The sequence below is a fragment of the Natrix helvetica genome (genome assembly GCF_964273705.1).
Source record: "Natrix helvetica genome assembly, chromosome: 1".
NCBI lineage: Eukaryota > Metazoa > Chordata > Lepidosauria > Squamata > Natricidae > Natrix > Natrix helvetica.
Genome location: NC_138548.1, coordinates 48,773,954 through 48,796,203, shown reverse-complemented (window position 1 = coordinate 48,796,203; position 22,250 = coordinate 48,773,954). Strand labels below are relative to the sequence as shown.

The window sequence follows — 22,250 nt, the reverse complement described above, 5'->3', positions numbered from 1 at the left end:
ACACAACGTTCCAAGTTTGAAAGATCAGGCATTCAAAATTAAAATATCAGATTCATATGAGCAAATTAGATTAGTCTGTACTCTCTGTACCATACAAAATTGCATGTTAAACTAATTCCCAGTCTCTGCTTATGCAGGCCAACTGGGCAGCATTAGCAGCTATCTTAGTTCTCTAAATCCACAGATTTCAAGTATTGTAAAGAAGGGTTGCCTTTTTTTTAAGTGTGCATCGGAAGTGACATCACTCTGCATTTTTAATATATGAATTTACACAGCATCACTCTTTTATCTGGCACATTCTGAACCACATGGCTTCAGGTTGCTTGCCCAAAAATGTCAGTCTAACAGCGAATCATCTCATTCTGGCCACAAAGGTTTCTGTATCCTGTTCCAAGGGCCTCCTATGTGGTACATTGCAACATCTTCACTCAACAGAAATATGAATCTGCTTCATGTGTTCCTTTAAACTGAAAGCCACCATGCACTGTGGTGAACACAAGTAGGTCAATCCATTTTCATATACATAGCACCAGGACTAAATTCCCACCTAAGGTAAATATAGCTTGTATGCATATCTATGTGCGTGGGAAAGATTTTCATCATAATTCAAATTATATATATATATTTAAAAAAAACCTTCCATGGCAAATACAAGCTATAGAATGTGATGGTTCTCATATCCTACTTTTGGGGTGCCTATTAAGCATCTGGTTTGTAAAAGCAGAAACTGTATGTTGGACTAACTGGGCTTCTGGATTCATACAGAGAATATAATGAACTGCCAAATGTTAGTAGCTGCTGGGAATAGAAGGCCATTTCTCCTAGTCTTCAGCTGCATGCTAAATTCATTATTTTCTATACCTGGAACAGAGGACATTATATTCCATCTCTTCTCCCATTTTCTGCACACTCTCCTGCATAGAATTATTTGACACCGATGATGATCAGATTACGATTTACACAAAGTAGAATTTAAATTATGTGTAATGTAGCTGTAGGGTAATTTAAAAGCATTTCTTCCCCCGTTAGCAGCATTGTGGTTTTCATACAATTTTCTTATTTGCTCCAAATGTTCTTTCTCAGTGTGAGCCAAGATGGAGAACAGCATGAGCCTTGATGGTGGAAACTCTCGTCCATTATTTATTAGCTGCAACTTTCCTTAACTTGCAACCTTTGGTATTATGGAACATACTGTCCAATACCCACATACTGAAAGTTCATTTTAGCTTCAGAGAATGGGACTTTTATTTTAACCAGTCAAGTGGATAATACATTTTAAAAAGTGTCTTCGGTTACATCTTTTCCCCAAGATGATGAAGATGGTACATATGTGTCTCTCTCAGTTCATCTTTTATTTTTCTGATAATCATTGTGCAAACTTGGAAATTCCCAAGGCAATCAGTAAGCTCCATAGTTGAAGAAGAATTTGATTCTGGGTCTACATCTTCATGGTTTTATGGATTAGTCAGGAATAGCAAAGAAAGAAGGAGTTAAAGATTTCTTTAACTATAGACTGGTGCAAACAACCGAGATGCTTGAAATGACAGCATTACAAATACACTCTCCATAAATTGTGCTGGGCTGAACATATGAAAGCTGGAAAATTAAAAAGTGCAGCAATGGCTTTGGCATCCTTTAAAAACATTACAAATAGTATTTGGGGAACTCTATAGTATTTACAGATGTTCTCTGAATGGTAGCTGAAGGATGCTAATGTATGTCAATTTGCATGTGTATTCTAAGCAAATTTCCATTCAAACATTCACCAAGAACTAATTTCTTTTTGAGAGAGAGAGAGAGAGAGAGAGAGAGAGAGAGAGAGAGAGAGAGAGAGAGAGAGAGAGAGAGAGAGAGATCCAAGCATTATAATTCTAACTAATCAACTCTCTCCTACATTTTCATTTAACATCTGTTTTGAAATCTGAAACAATTTTGTGCTTTCCACATTTATTAATGGAAAGAACAACAAACACATAAGTGATAGTGTTTTCTTATTTGGTATAACACTAAAAGTGAATTTGCTCAGTTTCTGTGGAGAGAAGGATCAAATAAGAAAAAAACCTTTAAAGAAAGGTATTTAAAAAATAAGTGATTAAAGACTTCACAATATGAAGTTATTAATCGCACTTAAAGCTCTAAGCACTTAAAATAGTTACTCAAATATTACCACCAGTTTCCTTTTTACTATCCTGGAATTTTGGACAGCTGTCTTTCTCTTACATTAAGCTTAACCACCAATAGGGACACAAAGCCCTGAGGTTTGGAAGTTGCCCCACCCTTTACTATACATTGTATATGACATGTCTTTTCTAATGAATTTCTGCTACAGAGAATAGCAAACTGTTGACATCATGCAAGGTTTCACTTTCTATTTTTAGTGTATTACCGTGTTAAAACTGAAGCTGCTTCAGAAATAGAAAGTATGATCGCAATTTCTTTTAAAAAAAGAACTTCACTAGTTATTGACCCAAGCACAAGTTTATATTTTCCTTTCTAAAACTCTGCAGTTGCTTAAATTGTGAAGTTTCCCCCACCCTAGCATAGTATTAGTTTATAAGATGAATTTCTTCCAAAGGCAGAAGTTTTTCATCATTTTTCCCTTTTTCATTTTTCATGACGAATATTCACAATAAGCTGTTTCTACGTTTTCTTTTCTTGTTTCCGAAAAAGACATTCTGTTGTCTTTACTGATAATATCCCAGCATCCAGATACTTTTCTTGTGCATAAAAACATTTTAATTTGGGGAGCAGGGATCACTGAAGGCTCATTGATTTTTCAAAACATAAAATGAGGGAGCACTCATACTTGGATCTTATGCCAAAACAGAAACACTGCCTTAAAGTTGACAGTTCAGCCTCTTATTTTACTTTTCAATCAAAAGTATTCAACAGTGAGAGAAAGAACTTGAAATCCACTGGAAAGACTCATGCCGGCTCCATTGCCTCCTTTCCAAAATGATCTTCTAATGTGTCTGTCTTTGCTCTCACACATTCCTACCATGCTGTTCACCTTTCCAGTTGCATTACCATCTTCCTTTGGAATTTCCCCCCCTTGTACACATACAGTGTAGGCTGACACTGTCAATACTCCACCTTCAGATGCCATTCTCCAGTGTATTATCTGTGATTTCTTTTGGCAGAGCAACTTTCGGTCATTATGGCACAGTGAAATATTCTAGGATGCTTTGCAATTCAGACTGAACTAGGTCTGTATAAGGCACGTGTCTTGATACATACATTTATAGATCATGTACATATATAAAAGATTAACACTGGCTCATTAGAGTCAAAGAATGATCTACATTTAATTCCTGTCTTCAAGTAATGATTTATTTTCGTGTTCCCTTTCTTTGGTTTCAGTAGGGAGCATGCCATTCTCCAGGTCCATATGTTGTTCAATACAATTGGTAAGAATGGCAGTACTGGAGTGTTCCGAGTGACACATCTTCTCCAAGTTGTCCTCCTCCTCTTTCTTCTCCTCCTCATCCAAGGAGTAGTGCCGTAAGGTCTCATAGATTTTCCGCACATCTTCCGGGATACTTTTTTTCAGGTCTTTGTTTTTCCTTTTGGTCAGCTTGGATGAAGAACCAAACTTGTTGATGATGTTGTCCTCAGACGCCCCCTGCCCATGTTTGCTCAATTGCTCTGATCCTTTAAGGCGCAGATTGTTAGGCTTGTTGTTGATGCTTTCCTGAGATGAAGCCTTGAAATGGCTGTTGCCCAAAGCAGCAAAGACACAACGTTTCTCTGGAGACAGCATATCCAGGGAGTGGGCTCTCTGGTCCAGACCTAAACGCCTGCGCTCCATGCTCCGAATGGTGGCTGCCCTCTGAAGTTTGTCGTGGATCTCCACACTCAGCCGCCGCCGTGTTTCCCTGAACTCTGCCGTCACATTGGCTTTCCATTCTGCTGCATGGGCTTTTATTTCACCAACCTGTCACAGAAAACCAAAAATAACAGAGGAAGATTCAGAATAAATTCAAAAAATGGTATTACTTAAACAGATGTTTCTAAAAAGGATTATCCCCTGAAATATAGATGGCCCCACCGTTGTTGACATTTTATGAACCTTTTCCCAGGCACTGGGCCAGTCTGTCAGATGAGCCTCATGTTGGATTGGTGGGGACTATCATTGTGTTGACTTTGGTTGTATTGTGTATTCTCTACTGTTTTTAGTCCTGTTGATTATTTTTCATTTTAATCCTATCTCAGTTGCTCGGAGTTGCAAGTTGGCAGTCATCTAAACTGATTAAGTAAATAAGCAAACGATTGCTCTTCCAATTGCAAATTGAATTAATGAACAATTAGTAGGATCAGGCATTCATTTGATTTTCAAAGGCTGGGTATTTTTATTTGTTATTCAGTTTTCTGAATACACACTAATTTCCTATATAATAAACAAATATTTCTATATTACATTAATAGCATGTAAAGTAATGGGGAATAAAAAAATAAAAGCACCTAAATTAAAATAAAAACCTCCTGCTTCACCACCTAAATTGTATTTAATTTTAGCTCTGTGTGTGTCTGTGTGTGTAGCTATTAATATTCACTATATCTGGACTATGAATACTTAGACTCAAGCTCTAATCTCTTAGTGACAAAAGCTGACTTTGGGCCAGTCACTCTCTCAGCTCCAGAGTGGGATGTCAAACATCTAAGTTTGATCTGAGTTGCTATTATTCATACACACAAAGAAACATATATTTTATTAGGATTCAAATAAATATAGGCCATAGAGAATTATATTGTCCATCTTGGCTCTCCTTTAGTACAAAGCTGGTTGAAAGTCTAACAACTGACTAATTTTCTAAAGCCAATTTTCCCATTTATATGTTTTTCCCATAAACATATAATCACTTTTTCACAACATTCCATGCTCAATATATGTTAAATTCTTTATACTGAAACCACTCTAATTTAAGAAACATAAACAGTTTGAATCTTTAACTGACATGAAATAACTTGGTTTATCATAATAATAATAACTAGCCAACGAAGAATTGCAAGAACATAACCCATAACAAATGTACTCTCAATTTTATTACATCACTAACATAAAAAGGATCAGAGCCAATTGTTTCATGAAGATTCTCTATAGTCTCCAAGAGACTCTAAAGAGAATTTTTGCTGCATTTTAGGTCATAACAAATATATTTAACACTCCTCAAAACCTGAGGCAATTGATTGGGCAATATAGCATCATTCCATTCTCTTTTTCAAACGTATTTTATATTCTTCAAATTTAGTTTTTGATATTTTTTTATATTGGCAATCATGGGTTTTGATTCAACAAAGATAATATCTTACAGATGCAATTCTCCTGAAGTTTCAGAGTCTGTAAAGTCATGAGAGTCAAACAATAATATATAACAAGTCTTCTAAGTCTTATTTCCATTCAGCCTTTCTTTGTAAATAATAGTCCTTTTGTAAAATCTGAAAAATTTAAATATACCATTACTTAATAGCTGATTGAGAGTTATAGCTTCATATTTAGTTGGTTGTTTTTTTTAAAAAACAATTCATCAGCTTTTAAAGAACAAGAATTACTCCAATGTAGCAAATTCTAATAAAGTAATTCTAATAAAATTCTAATAAAATACAAATAAAGGGACATGGTGGCTCAGTGGCTAAAACACTGAGCTTGTCGATCAGAAAGGTCGGCAGTTCAGTGGTTCGAATCCCTAGTGCCGCATAACAGAGTGAGCTCCCGTTACTTGTCACAGCTTCTGCCAACCTAACAGTTCAAAAGCATGTAAAAATGCAAGTAGAAAAATAGAAACCACCTTTGGTGGGAAGTTAACAGCATTTGGTGCACCTTTGGCATTTAGTCATGCCAGCCACATGACCATGGAGACGTCTTCGGACAGTGCTGGCTCTTCGGCTTAGAAACGGAGATGAGCACTGTCCCTAGAACCAGAAATGGCTAGCACACATGTGCAGGGCGACCTTTACCTTTACCTTAGCAATTTCTCATGAGATGAAAAAAATATGAATTTCTAATTCAATCAGTGACGTGCGGTCAGAGGAGGCAGGGGAGGCAGAGCCTCACCACTGTCAATCATGAAAAGGAAAAAAATGTAAACGGGAAAAGGCGAGTGCTGAAGTGAGGTTAGCTAGCTGCTGCCTCACCGTGAATGACTGCCTGTTTAAAAAAGCCTCTAAAGCTCTGAGCTCTGCCGCGAGGGAAAGAAAGTGCTTTAGTCAGTGGGGTGTCGGGGAAGAGGATAGAATGCTCAGGCATTCTCTCCTCCTCTCCCCCACACTCCGCTGACTAAAGCGCTTCCTTTTGCCCGCCTGAGCTCTTCCGCAGGCGAAAGAAAGCGCTTTAGTCAGTGAGGTGTCGGGGGAGAGGAGGAGAGATTCGACACCTCACTGACTAAAGCACTTTCTTTCGCCCACGGCACAGCTCAGGCGGGTGAAAGAAAGCGCTTTAGTCAGTGGGGTATCGGGGGAGAGGAGGAGAGATTCTATCCTCTCCCCTGACACCCCACTGACTAAAGCGCTTTCTTTCGCCCGCGGCACAGCTCAGGCAGGTGGACGCTCAGAGCCCCTGGAGCCCTTCCGCCGAGCAGGGTGCTCCCTCACAGCTCCTGTCGTCCCATCTGGCAGGCGCCACCGGCCCGGGAAGCAGCTGAGCTGGGAAGTCCCGGCCGGCAGTTTGGCTTCCAGAGCGGGCGGTGCGGGCGCCGGTGGGCTCCTCTGGGCTCCCGCCTTCCCAAAGCATGTCCCTGTTTTTGTGGAAAGCAAAAGAATGGAGAAGAAACGGGGAAGCTTCGGGTGGGAAATGAAGCCATGGAAGAGAGTTTTGCCCTTTGCTGGTGAACGTGGATCGGTCTTGCGCCCATCCTGGAGAGATCCCACCCTGGGCTGGTTTTCAGAGACGTGAAAGGCTCTTTCCTCAGGCGGGCATCTTTTCCAATGAAATAGATCGAGACAGGAAGATCATTTTATTACATTTGAACGTTTTGACTAAAACGGATTCTCTCATTCAAGGAGGGAACCCAAAGACCATCTTTCCATCCCTTTTATCAAAGAAAATGCCATTGGACAGGGCAAAACTAACTCCTCCTTTGCCCTGGAAATCAGCTACATGGAATTAAACACTATAATCCAACTTGTGTGTGTGTGTGTGTGTGTTTGTGTGTTTGAGAGGGGGGAGGGGGGAGAGAGGGAGGAAGGAGGGGAAGGTAAAAGAAAAAGAAAAAGAAGGAAGAAAACTTATTTAAATAAGTTTAAAGCTGTTGCTTTAAATCGGAACTGAGCATGCCTGGCTGTGGAATTCTGGGAGTTGAAGTCCACAAGTCTAAAAAAATTGCTGCCTCACTAGCCATAAACCTCACCGCACGTCACTGAATTCAATTAAATTCAATTAGAATTTGTCTACCCAATAAATGACAATTTCTGAGTGCAGCTTTTACTATTCAAAATTAGATATGACTTTCAGCCCATAATCTTCTTTATAAAGTTTTAAAAAACAACTAATTGTTTTAATGTTGTTTTTAATTTTTTTTTATTATCTCTGTTTTATTTTCTTTTTTAAGATATTGGATATTTTCCCCAAATTTGTTATGCGCTGTATTGAGTACTGATAGAGTAAATTTCAAACCCGAAAGCAGAAATAACATGACACAAAACATCCTGCAATGTAAGCTACTTGCTAATAGTTACCTCCTCTTTAGTCTTCTTTGAAATAACTCGAAGCCAGTCTCCAATCATGCTGAGGACAGCAGCAAAATATGCAAGGCCCACAAGGATCCAGAACCATACCAAGGGTTTGTACCACTCCCGGTAAGGGATTTCCGCATTTCCTCCTAAGGTGGTAAGACAACAATGATAACAATGATGATGGCAACAACAACAACCAGAAGAACATACATTTAGGTCAGTGGTGGGTTTCGGATCCCATCACAACCAGTATGCTGCAACGGGGCCGGGCATCCACCATGGACACGCGTGCTGCACACGCATGCACACCCACTGCCCTGCAATGTTCCAAATGCTCAGCAGAGATTATGCAGATGCCATACGCTGCGCGCGCATGCACAAATGACCCAGTTAGCTCAAATACAGGTAAGGAAAGAGGGCGGGCGGGTGGGCCCTCCAAAGCACCATTCCAGTACAGTGGCCGCTGCTCCCAGCTGCCACTGGTACGCCCGTACCGCCCTGAACCCACCATTGATGTAGATGCAAAACATATCTCAAAAGCGAAGCTATACTTTTTCATTTCCATGTTCCCAATCCACGTTATTTTCAATATTTGAGCAAGACCCTCAGTATGCACACTCACAATAGGTTCATGTCGTCATGACAGCACATGCAAATATTTAGCATATTGATTTATAATTTTCTTATTGGTAAGCGATAAGAAATGAGAAGAGGAGACATTTCATTGAAATGTCAGAGATGGTGAAAAGTAACTGAAGTTGCTTGCACTTGTCTTGAGGGAAGAGGCAGTCATTTCTTTCTATGTCTTTTTCTTTGCACTCTTTCTTTTTAATTCTGTTTTGTATTAATTGTTTTCCTTGGTATTTGTAAACTTTAATAAAATTATTACAAAAAATAAATAATAAATGATCAGAATAAGTTCACTGTTTTAACGCATTTGTGACAAAAGTTTTTTGCTCATATGTAAGTTTTCAGCTGTCAGTATATTCACGTTATTTATAGCTAAATGTTAAGACACATTAAGCTGCAAAGGAAATTCCACCTTTTTTGTGATAATTTTCATTTTTTCAATAGAATACAAGCTAGTTATCAACACAAATTTGGACAACCTGGAACTACGTCGCCTACAGTCTGACCTAAGCATAGTACACAAAATTGTCCGCTACAATGTCCTGCCAGTCAACAACTACTTCAGCTTCAACCTCAATAATACACAAGCAAACAATAGATACAAACTCAAGGTAAACCGCTCCAAACTTGATTGCAGAAAATACGACTTCAGCAACAGAGTAGTAAACACCTGGAATTCTCTACCTGACTCCGTTGTTATATCCACAAATCCCCACAGCTTCAACCTCAAACTGTCTACTGTGGACCTCATCCCATTCCTATGAAGTCCATAAGGGGGCGTGCATAAGCCCACCAGCATGCCTACCGTCCCTGTCCTACTGTCCCCTAAATGGGGACTCATACTCATTTCCTTTGTTCATGTCCATGTTGATACCTGTTATCTTGTACATGTTTGACAAACCAAATAAATAAATAAATAAAAATAAACAATATTTTGCAGTGCGTTCTCTCTAAAGCCATGTGTCAGCATTCCAAATATCATGCAGAATTAAATCAGAATTCAAGGCAGAGTTATCCTTAAAGTTCCAATTTAATAAGACAGACATGTTGGCATTGTGCTATGAAATCCCAAATCTGAATAGCTTCCTGGGATTCCACCCAGTTGAAAGTTCATGATCTTATCCCCACACCCATAAATCCATCACATGGTCCAATCTTCTTCTTCCACGCTGGCATCTACACCCCTCTGCCTCCGGTCAGGTGCTGAGGTGCAGAGACAAAAGATGACCTTGGCTTCTAGAAAGAATGACAACAACACATTCCACAATTCTAATCCTTTCTATTCCCCCCTCCCTACTACTACACTAATGAAACAGCATAGGAAAATAATAGAAAGTGTGGCAGGCCAAAGATCCTAAAAGAAACATAACTACAGGCCTGACACCATGTCCCCCCAAAATGCTATTTGCAGTACAGTCCTATTGTTTAAGGACAATAAGTTTTACTCACTGGAAAGGAGTGCCTTACAGTGTTGCATTTATTCACCAGGGAGCAAGTCCCTTTGAATTGAATGAGCCCAACTGCTACATAAACAGATAAAAATTCCCTTATGGGTGGCATGTATCTTCCTAAATTTTGGGCCTCTACCAGAGGCCTGGGAGTTTGGAGGTTCTGCACAGTATCTTAGCTGTTCCTTCTGGACAAGGAGCTCTGATGCTGTTCCTGGAGCCACTCTCCAAGTTCAGATACCCCAGCCCGAAGTGACCTTACCACCCTGGAATCACCTTGGCCCTTTAAACATTATCTCAATTCCTCCTTCAGATACTTCTCCAGCTTCTCATACTTCTTCCTGATCTTGTTGTCACTTAGCACCACTACATCTATTCTACTCTATATCAATTTCAGATTCTTATCAAGAAAACTTAGAATTTATTTTTATGTGAGTGAGTGAGTGAGTGAGTGAGTGTGTCTGTGTGTGTACTGTTAATGTCACTTATTTAAATACAGCTGGACAGAGAACTCAATTTTATTTTTATAATGTTGTTTTGTCTTCCATCTTCTACTCCCCTGACCTTCTGCATTTTTACAGCCTGTTAGCAATTTGAAACATTGCAATGAATTTTTTAAGGTGCATTCTAAGTAGCCTGCGTATGAGCAGCATGCTTATAATGATTTAAGATTCACATACAAATCCAAGCATAGAAAGGTTGGCAAAGACTCAAGTATGGCTTCTGATTTCAATTATCTTTCAACAGATGTATCGTTATGGTTTTACAGCTGTCAGGTATAACAAAGGGCAAGCAGCTGTGCCCTTGTTTCTATGAGCTGATGATGTTTTTCTGATCATGTATCACAAGTCCCAGGGGAGAATCACTAAACAGTTAACCATGATCTGTTGCACAGAATAAGCAGATATTATAAAATAAATGCTACTACTTTCCAGCTAGACCAGTGCAATATTTTTGTGTTCAATTGTCATTTTTCTTCCCTGCTGCTCACAAATTAACAGGACAAATTCCTTTCCTAACTGATAAACATAAAGAAGTTGACTCTGGTATAAATTTGAAAATGTCAATGATCTATTGCGGGAGTATATAGCCCAAGGCTCAAAAGCCACATCTAATCCCTGAAAGCTTTAGATGAGATTCTTCAAAAGCTACCGTCATACTGTACATAGCAGTTAAGACAATAGAGGGAAATTATATTATTTGCTCAGGGAACAATCAAGATTATTTATTTTCATTATACTTAAATGTAAATGAAATGAAATCAAATTTAGTTTTTGTATTGCTTTCTCCAACCGGGCCATCAAGATAGTTCATACTTTATAAACAGTGTTTTTAAAGGGAAAATGGAACTATTCTTCATTATGTTTCTGAATCACTATTTTAATCATTAATTTCATCAGTGCTTCAATTATTTTGCCATGGGACAGTATTATTCTGTATCTCAGACAGCAGAGTCACTTTCTCGAATTTCAGATCACCATAAATACATGGGTACCACATTATTTCTATGTCTCCTTCAGAATCCGACGAATGAGATGTTGTGCAGGATAGAAGATGCAGTTTTCTTCCTTGTTTTCTAAGTAAAAGTGAGTAGCATCTTGTTGGGAAAGTGGAAAGGAATTTCTTCAAAGTGCATAGCTTTAAATAGAAATGCTGCAAATGAAAAATAATTCCACCACAGAGTTTGCTTATTTTATGGTTTTCGTAGTTGATTGCCTTCATTCCTGTCACAAGCAGTTACCTTGACTCCAGTCACATTTAGCCCAGACATTCATTTAAATTCATTGCCTTGACTGGCCTTAGTAGACAAAGAGAAAGGGGATAGGAAATCCCTACAAATATCTCATGTGGAATCATTCAGGTAATAAGTTGGATCTTCTAAAGCAGATCACAAAAAGATGTATTTGTGAGCAATATCAAAAATGTGATAAAAAATTGAGAAATCAGCACGAATGTGTCAAGAAACACATTTTGTCAGATCAATCTTTTCTCAGTTTTTGATTGGATTTCTAGGGCAGGACACTCACTAAATGAGGAGGCGGTAGCTGCTGTCAACCATGAGATTCTGCAGGCATCAAAAGAGACTATCCATAGAAACCACATGAGTGACATGTTGATGCGGCTGGGCCCAAAAGACCCATGTCTTTCTCAAGGATCTTGTTTGTGGCTCACTCAAGACTCTAATTACAGACACTTAGTAAAAGGGCATCCAGAATAAAGGTGCTAGATTTGATTGTACTGAAGTGGCATTTGTTCCAAAGTGGCATCCGTGGCAGGAAACTGAATTGTAACCAGTAATCGATGCTTCTCTGAGCAAGGGGGGGTGGGGTCTTCTTCCATGGTAATGGAGGCTGTGGTTTGCTCCTGCTCAGGAAGCCTTCTCCCATTCTACTTTAGACCATTTTACCTGGCTATACTTGTGGATGACTTATAGAGAGACTAGATCAAGAAAGCACAACCTTTCGGTTCTTCCGAATCTCTTAACAGTTTTTGATATCATTGACTATGATTGTCTTCTCCAAGGGACTGGAGCGGGGGAATACTGTTCCATCTGCCTAGACACTCCACTAAATGGAATGCCTCAGGGAGCTTTCTTCTCTTTATTCTTTCTAATTTCAAGATAAGGTACCTGTCAGCCTGGAGTTCAATATAATCAATAAGCCAATGATATCTACTTACACATTCTGTCCTCAAGCTGAAAAGTGATTGATGGTGAAAGTACAATCCAATGCTTAGAAACTGTCAGGGTTTGGATTGAGAGGAACAGGCTCTGACTGGACTTCTCCAAAACCAAGTGGCTTTGGATTTGTAAACCTAACCATTTCAGGAAAATTTCAACTTTGTGTCTGAACGGAATTGTACTCTCCTGCTCCAAGGTAGCACACAACTTGCAGGCTCTCTAGACTCATACTTGTGCTTTGCTGAGCAAGTGGCAATGGTGACTAGAAGGGCTTCTGCTCAAGTACAGTTGCAACCATTCCTAGAGTGGCAACCCTTGATGACAGTCATTCATGCATTTGTAACCTCTTCTCCTCAAGGGTGCCCCTGAAGATCATTTAAAAGCTTTAGTTGATATAAAATAATGCAGGCCATGCAACTGTCTTTGTAAGCCAATTTAAATATGTAGTTACAGAAATGGCTAAATATCTATGTGAACTAATTGTTATTGCTTGAAGATGTAGCTCTTTGCTCACTGGGAAGAATTACAAATCAACAGAATAAAGAACATCCTTACAAAACCTGCACAACTATGGGTTCTGATTGTGGCCTGTGATCATTTACTGCTCCCAAGCAATGTGCCAGAGATTTGAAAGCCCAACTAGATCAATCTGCCCAACCCAGGAATGTATTCCTGAATAATCAAGTCAGGTTTCAGGCCAACAAGATACTTTAGATCAAATAACTGTTTCTAAACTGTAAAGAGAACTAACATTAGCATATTTTATTATCCTCATAACAGCTGTTCTCAAGGGCAAATATAAAAAAATCTCTGAAAAGTTAAAATCTTGCCCTTATGGAAAAGGATTTCTGGAACTCATGTATCTTGTTATATTGAACCTTCTATCATCTCTTATATTGTGCCTTATATAAGGACATTTAACACTTTACCAGGAAAGCAATCAGACAATTATTATTCATTTTATGTACAATTACTTTTATTAGACTGCTATAGTTTTGTTTCCTTGAATATGTCGATATATATGCTTATTGTAAAACTAGGCACTTCCTTGTCACCTCAATGACCCAGATACAATTTTATAGCCATTTTATTTTATTTGAAATAGAATTTGTGTAATTGTTTTCATTACTACTTAGTTAACTTGCAGAATTCTGGCCAGTAGCCCTTAAAGACTACCACGACTTCTGAATTGTCTAATATTTGGTTGGAAGAAGTAGGTGGGGAAAAGAAGAATACTGGTGTCTTCCTTTACCATGTTCTGCCATTCATTTTACTCCTTGAATTTCCCATAGTTACTTAAACAGATCTAGATTAATGCTGATCATCCATGGGTGCCATGAATGAATGATTTTAGTTCAATATTTCATGTTATAGTCCCTCTTTATACTATTCAATCAAACCACTTTCATTTCAGCCTCATCCTGAGCTGCAAGTAAAAATCAGTTGCATGAGTTTGCATAGAACCCTTCTCCCGTCACAGGTGAAAGATCACCTATTGAACAGAATCACTGAACATGGTCTTATAATTATCACTAAAGTATAAAGCTATCCAAGTCCAAACTCTTGTGTGATATTTGAAAAGGGAATGTCCATCTTGCAACTTTCTCAATTATCAGGTCAATTATAACTTTATACAAGAAAAATCAATGGGAATCTATATGTCTTAGCTCACACCGAGCGAGGAAGGCAGTACACCTATCAACATTCCTATTTTATGTTTCAAATAGGACCACTAGTGATTGGCATCAAATATCAATAGCTACAGGGCCTTGGATGGGGGCTGATATGGGACCATCAATCATAGGTTGATAATTAGGACCAATCAGCTAACTCAACTTTCTGTTGAGTTAACTAACACATCCTAATAAATCGATTGGGATACTTGGTTCTTATACTGGAGCAGGGCACTGGTGATTTAATCTAGTTAGTGGCATTGCAAGAGAGCCTATGTCATATTCTTTAGGCAAAGGCTGTCCTCCCATAATTTTGGGAGGAGTAAATGAGCAAATTTAGCAGTCACAGGCCATTCAACTTTACATATGCACAATTGTAAATCTCTTCCAGTATTTCATCCTTAGAGATTGGTTTTCCAGGTTGAACACAATTTTTGTCTGTCTCTCTGTTTGTCTGCTGTCTTTATTATTGCAGACAGGAGGCAAGTCATATATACAGAAATGTGTTCCTTATACAGTACACAAAAATCAATTCAGTTTCCAGTTTGAAAGCATACACCTTCACTTAATTGGCAAAAACACATATTTTTAAATTAATATTGTAGTTTTCATGCCTACAAATTTAACATGTTATTGTAAGCTAGGTAAGCTAGGTAAGATTTGTCTCTTGATAAATGGGACATACAGTAATTCACTGCAATTAATCAATCAAGCAATCAAGCAATTGACGGAATGTCTCACCTGCCACAAAATCCCCAAAACCAACTGTGGTCAGAGTGACGACGACAAAATAAAAGGAGTCCAGGGCTGACCATTCTTCAATATATTTGAAACTGACAGCTGGAATGGTGACAAAAACAACGCATCCGGCCAGGATGAAAAGAATGGTAGAGATCACACGGATCTTTGTCTGACTCACTTGTTTCTTCTGGAAAAAGAAAATGATCATCATTTGTGGGTTTCAAGGCACTGGTTTCAGAAACAGACACAAAATAAATTGCTGCCTGGCAATATCATATTAAAAATCATTACGAATTGCAAACGGACTGTAAACATGAGAAATAGGCAATACAAGTTTTAATCTCACAACTGTGTATATCAAATCACAGTATTCCCCCCCCCACTGTCAAACTTCCTAGTAGTAAAGTTTGCAATACTCCAAAGAGAAGAATGAGTGGCTACTAACCTTAAATTTTACAAAAGCATGACAATTGCTTTTTAAGAAAGAATAGAAGCAGAAGTAGAAAAAGAATAATGGAAATGGAAGTATATTTTGTGTGTGTGTATACTTGAATCAAAGTATAATAAAATGATTAGTCATTCATGATTTCATGCTTCAGAAAAGAATGAGCTTTCAAACAGTATGCATGCATCATTTATTCTGCATTGCAGAAATATGCACTTTAGATTCGAAACAGGGCAGCAATTCACCTGGACGGGACCTACAGAAAAAATATAGTGTGGTCATCAAGGTAAGGGGACAGCATGCTTTTCTTCATTGAAATGCTTTACATAACATAAGAGCCAGTATCCCCCACAGTGCCTGAACAGAAATCCAGTTCCTACACATGAGACATAATGACACATCTGCATCTCTGCAAAAAGTCACATAGTTTGCAAAGTTTTATAAGGCTGCTTCAAAAGGGTACTTCACATCTACATTCATCAAACCATTCATTCAACCATACCTCTGAAATCTACACCAAATGAACAGCCAACCTCACATCAAAAAAGGCTTCGTGTTCATCTCTAAAGGCACAATACTACAGCCATCCTATAGCTCCATTATCAATTGCAGGTAGATAATTTTATTATTCACCAAGTGAGTTGCATACCCTGCCCTTGAATGATTAAAATAATATAGTCATCCTCAACAGTATAGAAGTTTATCCTGCACAGTATAGAAGTTAAAAGGTAAAGGTTCCCCTCACACATATGTGCTAGTCCAGGGATGGTGAACCTACAGTACGCGTGCCACAGGTGGCACATGGAGCCATTTGTCAGGGCATGCGAGGCGTTGCCCTGTCAGCTGGCCAGCTGAGTTCAGCCTTTTTTAAAGCCATTTTTCGCTCTCCCCAGGCTCCAGTGGCTTTATAGAAGCCTGGGGAGGGTGAAAAGAGCTGCCCCCACCTCCCATAGAGGTCCTCCGGAGGCTTCAGGAGCTTCCCTGAAGCCTCCAGAGTACAAAAAACCAGCCCTATGGGCAAACCGGAAGTTCAGGAATGGACTTCCGGTTTGCTCACAGGGGCGGTTTAAGCTGTCCGGAGGCTTCAGGGAAGCATCCTGAAGGTCCCTGAAGCCTCCAGAGGGCCTCCAGGGGGGACGGGAGAGGCTGTTTTTGTCACGATGTTAAAAAGTTTGTTAGGCCTGAACTGCCTAAACTGACATTCAAGAGTTAAACTAAGAAAGCTTTATTGCGCAGGTCATAAAACAAAATGTTATCTGAAAGTGATTTATTGCGCATGCGTTACACATTCCAAAAATTCTTCTCTTCTTTGTTCGGCAGCCAACTTGGCAAACGTAGCTTTCATTATCAAAATGTAACCATTAGTTATTTTCTGTTTTTATTTTATTATTAAAGTTTGTTTATTAATTAGAATACTTTTAAAGACTTTTATTTTTGTCAATATCTCAAAAGATATGCGGAAGGGAATCAGCCACGGTCCATTGATCTCAGATTTCCCCAGGGCATTTTTTTTTCCCTGACAGTTTTCACCCTCCCCAGGCTCCTATAAAGCCTCTGAAGCCTGGGGAGGGCAAAAAAAGCATGCAAAAATGGGGGGAGTACCTCTCATGTGTGCATGCACACTGGGGGGAGGTCACACGTTGCATTATGGGTGCGGCACACCTGCGCACGACTCCCCTGTGCTCCCTCCCTTATGGCACGCGAGCCAAAAAAGGTTTGCCATTGCTGTGCTAGTCATTTCTGACTCTAGGGGGTAGTGATCATCTTCATTTCAAAGCCGAAGAGCCAGCGCTGTCCGAAGATGTACCATGGTCATGTGGCCGGCATGACTAAATACTGAAGGCACATGGAGCGCTGTTACCTTCCCACCAAAGGTGGTTCCTAATTTTCTACTTGCATTTTTTACGTGATTTCGAACTGCTAGATTGGCAGAAGCTGGGACACGTTATGGGAGCTCACTCCGTTATGCAGCACTAGGGTTTCGAACCACTTAACTGCCAACCTTTCTGATTGATAAGCTCAGTGTCTTAGCCACTGAGCCGCCGCATCCCGTGTATAGAAGTGAGTCATCAATATATTAGCATAAAACTAAAGGATTTCCTCCTTGCTCAGCGTGGGACTCTTCTTTTCTGTGCATGCAGTACTTCCAAATATAGCAGGACTGGTTTCAGATAAAGTGCATCGGGATAGAGCAACTTTAAAATTAGCTTTCCCTAACTTGATGTATTCCAGATATGTTGGAAGTCCAACTCCCACTATTCACAATCAGCTGTTGCCATGCTGACTGAGAATTCTATCAATATAATCCCAAAATACTTGGACAATATTGGGTTAGGGAAGGCTGTTACAGTGATGAAATGAAGTGTCATACTATATTGTTGTTCCCTTCCTGCCCCCGTTCACAAATACAAACATAGAAACATACATCCATACATAGAGAAGATGCTTCAAATGTGACCTATTCAATTGAGGAGATCCGAACAAGTGAAACAAGTGCAGAATCCAATCTGGGTTGGTGACTTAGACCAGAGATTTAGTCTCATGCTAGAGTTCGTTCTCGGGGAATTTCTCTGTAACAGAATAAATAGTCTAGAACAGGAGTGTCAAACTCATGGCCCATGGGCCAGATGTGTCACGTGCTGCTCCACCCCCACCCGGTTTAGCAAAAGGGGGGGAGTTCCAATACATCATGTGATACCGCCATGATGACATGAGTTTGACACCCCTGGTCTAGAACATTCTGATAGAGAGAAGTTCCCTGAGGATGGGTTCCAGCACAAGTCTAAAAGCTCAGAAGACTAAACCTCTGGTCCCAGTCACCAACCCAGAATGGACTTCACACTGGTTGCTGGGGAATTCTGCAAGTTGAAGTCCACACTTCTTCAGCTCACCAAGGAAGCAATGAGGAACACTGCTTAGACTGTACAGTTTAGGGAAAGCTAAATAGAGATTATATAGTAATCTCTAGTTTTTTTTATTGATTCCTATCTTTCCTGCCTTTTCCTCTCATAAACGCTTGGCTGTTCATACAAAACTACAGATGAAGTAAATGATTTTTTAAAGACTCATATAATTTCAGGTTGGAGATAGAGTGAAGGTAAACTGCAGTCATTTGCATGACTGAAGACTATTTCAGATAAAATCTTCCTGCACAAAGAAAATCTGCATTCAAAGAAAACAATATTAAACTAGTTTTACACCTTAGAATGCTACTGTCATTTTAAGGGTATTGAAAGAAAGAAAAATTCAGAAGTTATCAGTTGGATGATTCCCATCTGCTGATCAAAGCAATTTAGAGAGTGAGTAGTTTTCACTTCCACAGCAATTAATATGAACTGGGATGATGCTAGATTAAATCAGTAAACACACACACACACACACACACACACACACACACACACATTGTTCAGGGATAACAAGTTGCACAGAATAAATTAATTCCCTTCCTGATCTAAATCTCAGCTTCTTCTGTAAAGTTATCAAACAATATCAAACAAAAGATACGAATTGAGATAATTGCAAAGAGAATCATCCCTTAGGAGTCAAGAAATATGCCAAAGAAAGAAGTAGGAAGTGACAAAGTAGCTTTTTAACAGCATGTATATGTTAGATTCATCTTAAGGTTACCTGGCAGCCTATTGGGCTTGTCAGAGATACTTGGAAGGAATGCCCTCCGGCAAAACACAGAACTGCCAATGTTCTATTGCAACTCACAAATTCATTATTATTTTTTTTCCTGAAAGTCCCTCAGCACTACCTGGCTAAGAAATCTGTAACTTTTATAGCAATGCTTTCCCTAAATTGTGAAAATACATCCATGAGACAGGTGGCATCATTGGATCCCATTAAGCCACATTTTTAAGAAGCGCAGATGCTTTGCCGTTAAGCTTCAGAACTAAAAGAGGAAAAAGCGGGGGAATAAACAGTTCAGTCTTACTCGAAAGACCTTTTCGACTCGTGCAATGCCCTTCCCAAAGATGGTTCCAAGCTGGTCACCTATGCCAGCTAGCAGAAAGCCAAAAAGCGGGATCCCAAAGATGGCATACAAAATACAGAAAATCTTTCCGCCTTCTGTGCTTGGGGCAATATTTCCATAACCTGTTGAGAGAAAAGAAGAAGTTGGTTGTGAGCTCTCTCTTCTGAAGATTGTGAGGAGGAGAAAGGAATGGCGCTAAACAGGAGTGGAAATATTCAAACCAACTCTTTTGCACTTACCAAAGACCCACAGCTTCTCAAAGCGATGTCAGAACCCTGTAACTTGCCAACCACCCCCTTTTCCGAAGAGTCCTGTGCCCTTCCCTCTGAACCCACTGCCATAATTTGTCAGCCAACTGCCTAAAATGATGATGTAATGTCTTGGTGATTTCTAACGGAAATCCATGTGAATAAAACATGCTACGTTTCTGGAGAACCTCAGTGTAGCCTATATCGGGAAAATAGAATAACAGAATTGGAAGGGACCTTGGAGGTCTTCTAATCCAACCCCCTGCTTAGGCAGGAAACCCTACACCACTTCAGACAAATGGTTATCCAATATCTTCTTAAAAACGTCCAGCGTTGGAGCATTCACAACTTCTGGAGGCAAGTTGTTCCATTGATTAATTGTTCTAACTGTCAGGAAATTTCTCCTCAGTTCTAGGTTGCTTCTCTTCTTGGTTAGTTTCCACCCATTGCTTCTTGTTCTGCCCTTAGGTGCTTTGGAGAATAGTTTGACTCCCTCTTCTTTGTGGCAACCCCTGAGATATTGGAACACTGCTATCATGTCTCCCCTGGTCCTTCTTTTCATTATACTAGACATACCCAGTTCCTGCAACCGTTCTTCATATGTTTTAGCCTCCAGTCCCCTAATCATCTTTGTTGCTCTTCTCTACACTCTTTCTAATCACATCATTTTTACATCATGTAGACCAAAACTAGATGCAGTAGTCCAAGTCTGGCCTTACCAAGGCATTATAAAGTGGTATTAACACTTCACATGACCTTGATTCTATCCAGAGGTGGGCTGCTACCGGTTCACACCAGTTTGGGTGAACTGGTAGTGGAAGTTGGGACTGGATTGCCGAACCGGTAGGGATGACAGGCTTGCCATGCCCCTAAACCAGTTCCCCGGTCACTACTGCTGTTCCCGACTTGGTTTTTAATCATTTTTTCATGCACACAGCATGACTTTCACATGTGCAGCATGTGGGAAGCGAACTGGCAGGAACTCACCCCTGATTTTATCCCTCTGTTGATGCAGCCTAGAACTGTGTTGGCTTTTTTGGCAGCTGCTGCACACTGCTGGCTCATATTTAAATGGTTGTCCACTAGGACTACAAGATCCCTCTCACAGTTACTACTATTGAGGAAGGTACCACATATGCTGTATCTGTGCATTTCCTTTTTCTTGCCTAAATACAGAACCTTACTCTTTTCACCATTGAATTTCATTTAATTAGATAGTGCCCAATGTTCAAGTTTGTCAAGATCCTTCTGTATCTTAAGCCTATCTTCTGGAGTGTTGGCTATTCCTGCCAGCTTGGTGTCATCTGCAAATTTGATGAATTCCCCCTCTATCCCCTTGTCCAAATCATATAATCTAGCTAAAAGTGGTGCTGACTTTTAGCTGAGGAATTTGGAGAGTTTAGATACACCTATGTGAAAAATACCAATTTTGAAAAACACTGCTATAACCCTTTAACCAACAGGTGCCATTAAAAAACAGAAAAAATATGATTTTATAATGCATTGCTATCTATTTCTCTGTTACTTCATAATGCATTACTGTTCATTTCTATGACTTCATAACACACTGCTCAGGCCATCATTGTTATTTCTTTTTTTTAAGTAAAACCACAACTATCTGAAACTAACTTAATCCTGTCTTAGGATGGAAATTCAAGCATCAACTTGCCATGTGATACTACAATAGAAGCCAAGATTAAACATGGGATGTATATTAATTGCTTCATATTTCCCCCCCTTATTCAGGCCAGGAATTTGACTATTACAATTATAAGCATGCATGCTTTATTTAATTATTTGTTTTGCCAACGATTTAAGTGAAATATATTGTGAGCATGGTATTAATCCTTGTACCTGCTTTTATTTCATTTTCGTATATTTTCAGTTTATCTTTACTAATAGGCTTTTAAATACATTTAAAATGCACAGTATAGCTATTCGCTTCAGAAGACTAAATGAAGGGGGGAAAGGGGGATTATAGACTGTGTCCCTGCTGACAAAATAAAGCAGATTGGGATTTGTGTGCCTGAGTCTATGGTTAATGAGCTATATGGCAGAATTTCTAGCACTTCATAATGGTATACTTATAACAATGGATTCATAAATGTTTAATACCACTTGGAACTTCAACAGAAGATGGAACTTAGCTTGCTATAAAGTAATAGTAATGGCTGGTAGCTTTTTAAGAATTCAAATTCAATAAGCAAAACTAAAGCAAAACATTCACAGCAAATTGTGAATAGGCTAAACAGGTGGTACAAGTTGAACTGTTAAATATGAGACAATACATATCTTTAAATTCAAGATTTTGATTTAATGTTAGGTTGCGCTCTTTAAAAACTGTAAGCTGCAATCAATATTTTATAACTTAAAATATGTACTGCAATCTGTAAAGAATCCCCTAGCTAGCTTTTGTTAAAGATTGGTTGCCTATGTTTGGTTTGGAAATATAAGCACTTAATTTGCAAATGGTATAATAATATCCAGAAATGATTTTGCAGGTATAACATCCATCATTATTCTCTAGTAGCATTTGCTGGGTGGGGAATAACGAAGATGTGTATAAAAATTAGACTTGCTGTATTTGGGTTTCAAAAATCTAGATGACCATGTAGATGGCAGCAAAGAAATTGAAAACAGTTACTCTTTTCTGCCACTTATAGTCAACTAGAATTTTGATAGCATATGCCTAGCCAAGCTCAACATCTATCTTCCACACAGGTGTAACATACATTACAAGT

The 22,250-nt window shown here is 39.2% G+C and overlaps 1 protein-coding gene across 2 annotated transcripts in view; it reads right to left on the bottom strand.

The window, feature by feature from the left end:
* Positions 1-3,298: 3,298 nt before the first annotated feature.
* The window catches only part of KCNK10 (potassium two pore domain channel subfamily K member 10), a 58,884-nt gene continuing 39,932 nt past the window's right edge, over positions 3,299-22,250 (bottom strand). For both annotated transcript variants that reach the window (XM_081938252.1, XM_081938253.1), the window contains exons 4-7: positions 19,223-19,383; positions 14,841-15,027; positions 7,672-7,814; positions 3,299-3,934 (exon numbers count right to left, since the gene is read on the bottom strand). In XM_081938252.1, the coding sequence (XP_081794378.1) occupies positions 3,305-3,934; positions 7,672-7,814; positions 14,841-15,027; positions 19,223-19,383 (1,121 nt within the window). In that variant the 3' untranslated portion in view covers positions 3,299-3,304. The remainder of the gene's footprint in view (positions 3,935-7,671; positions 7,815-14,840; positions 15,028-19,222; positions 19,384-22,250) is intronic.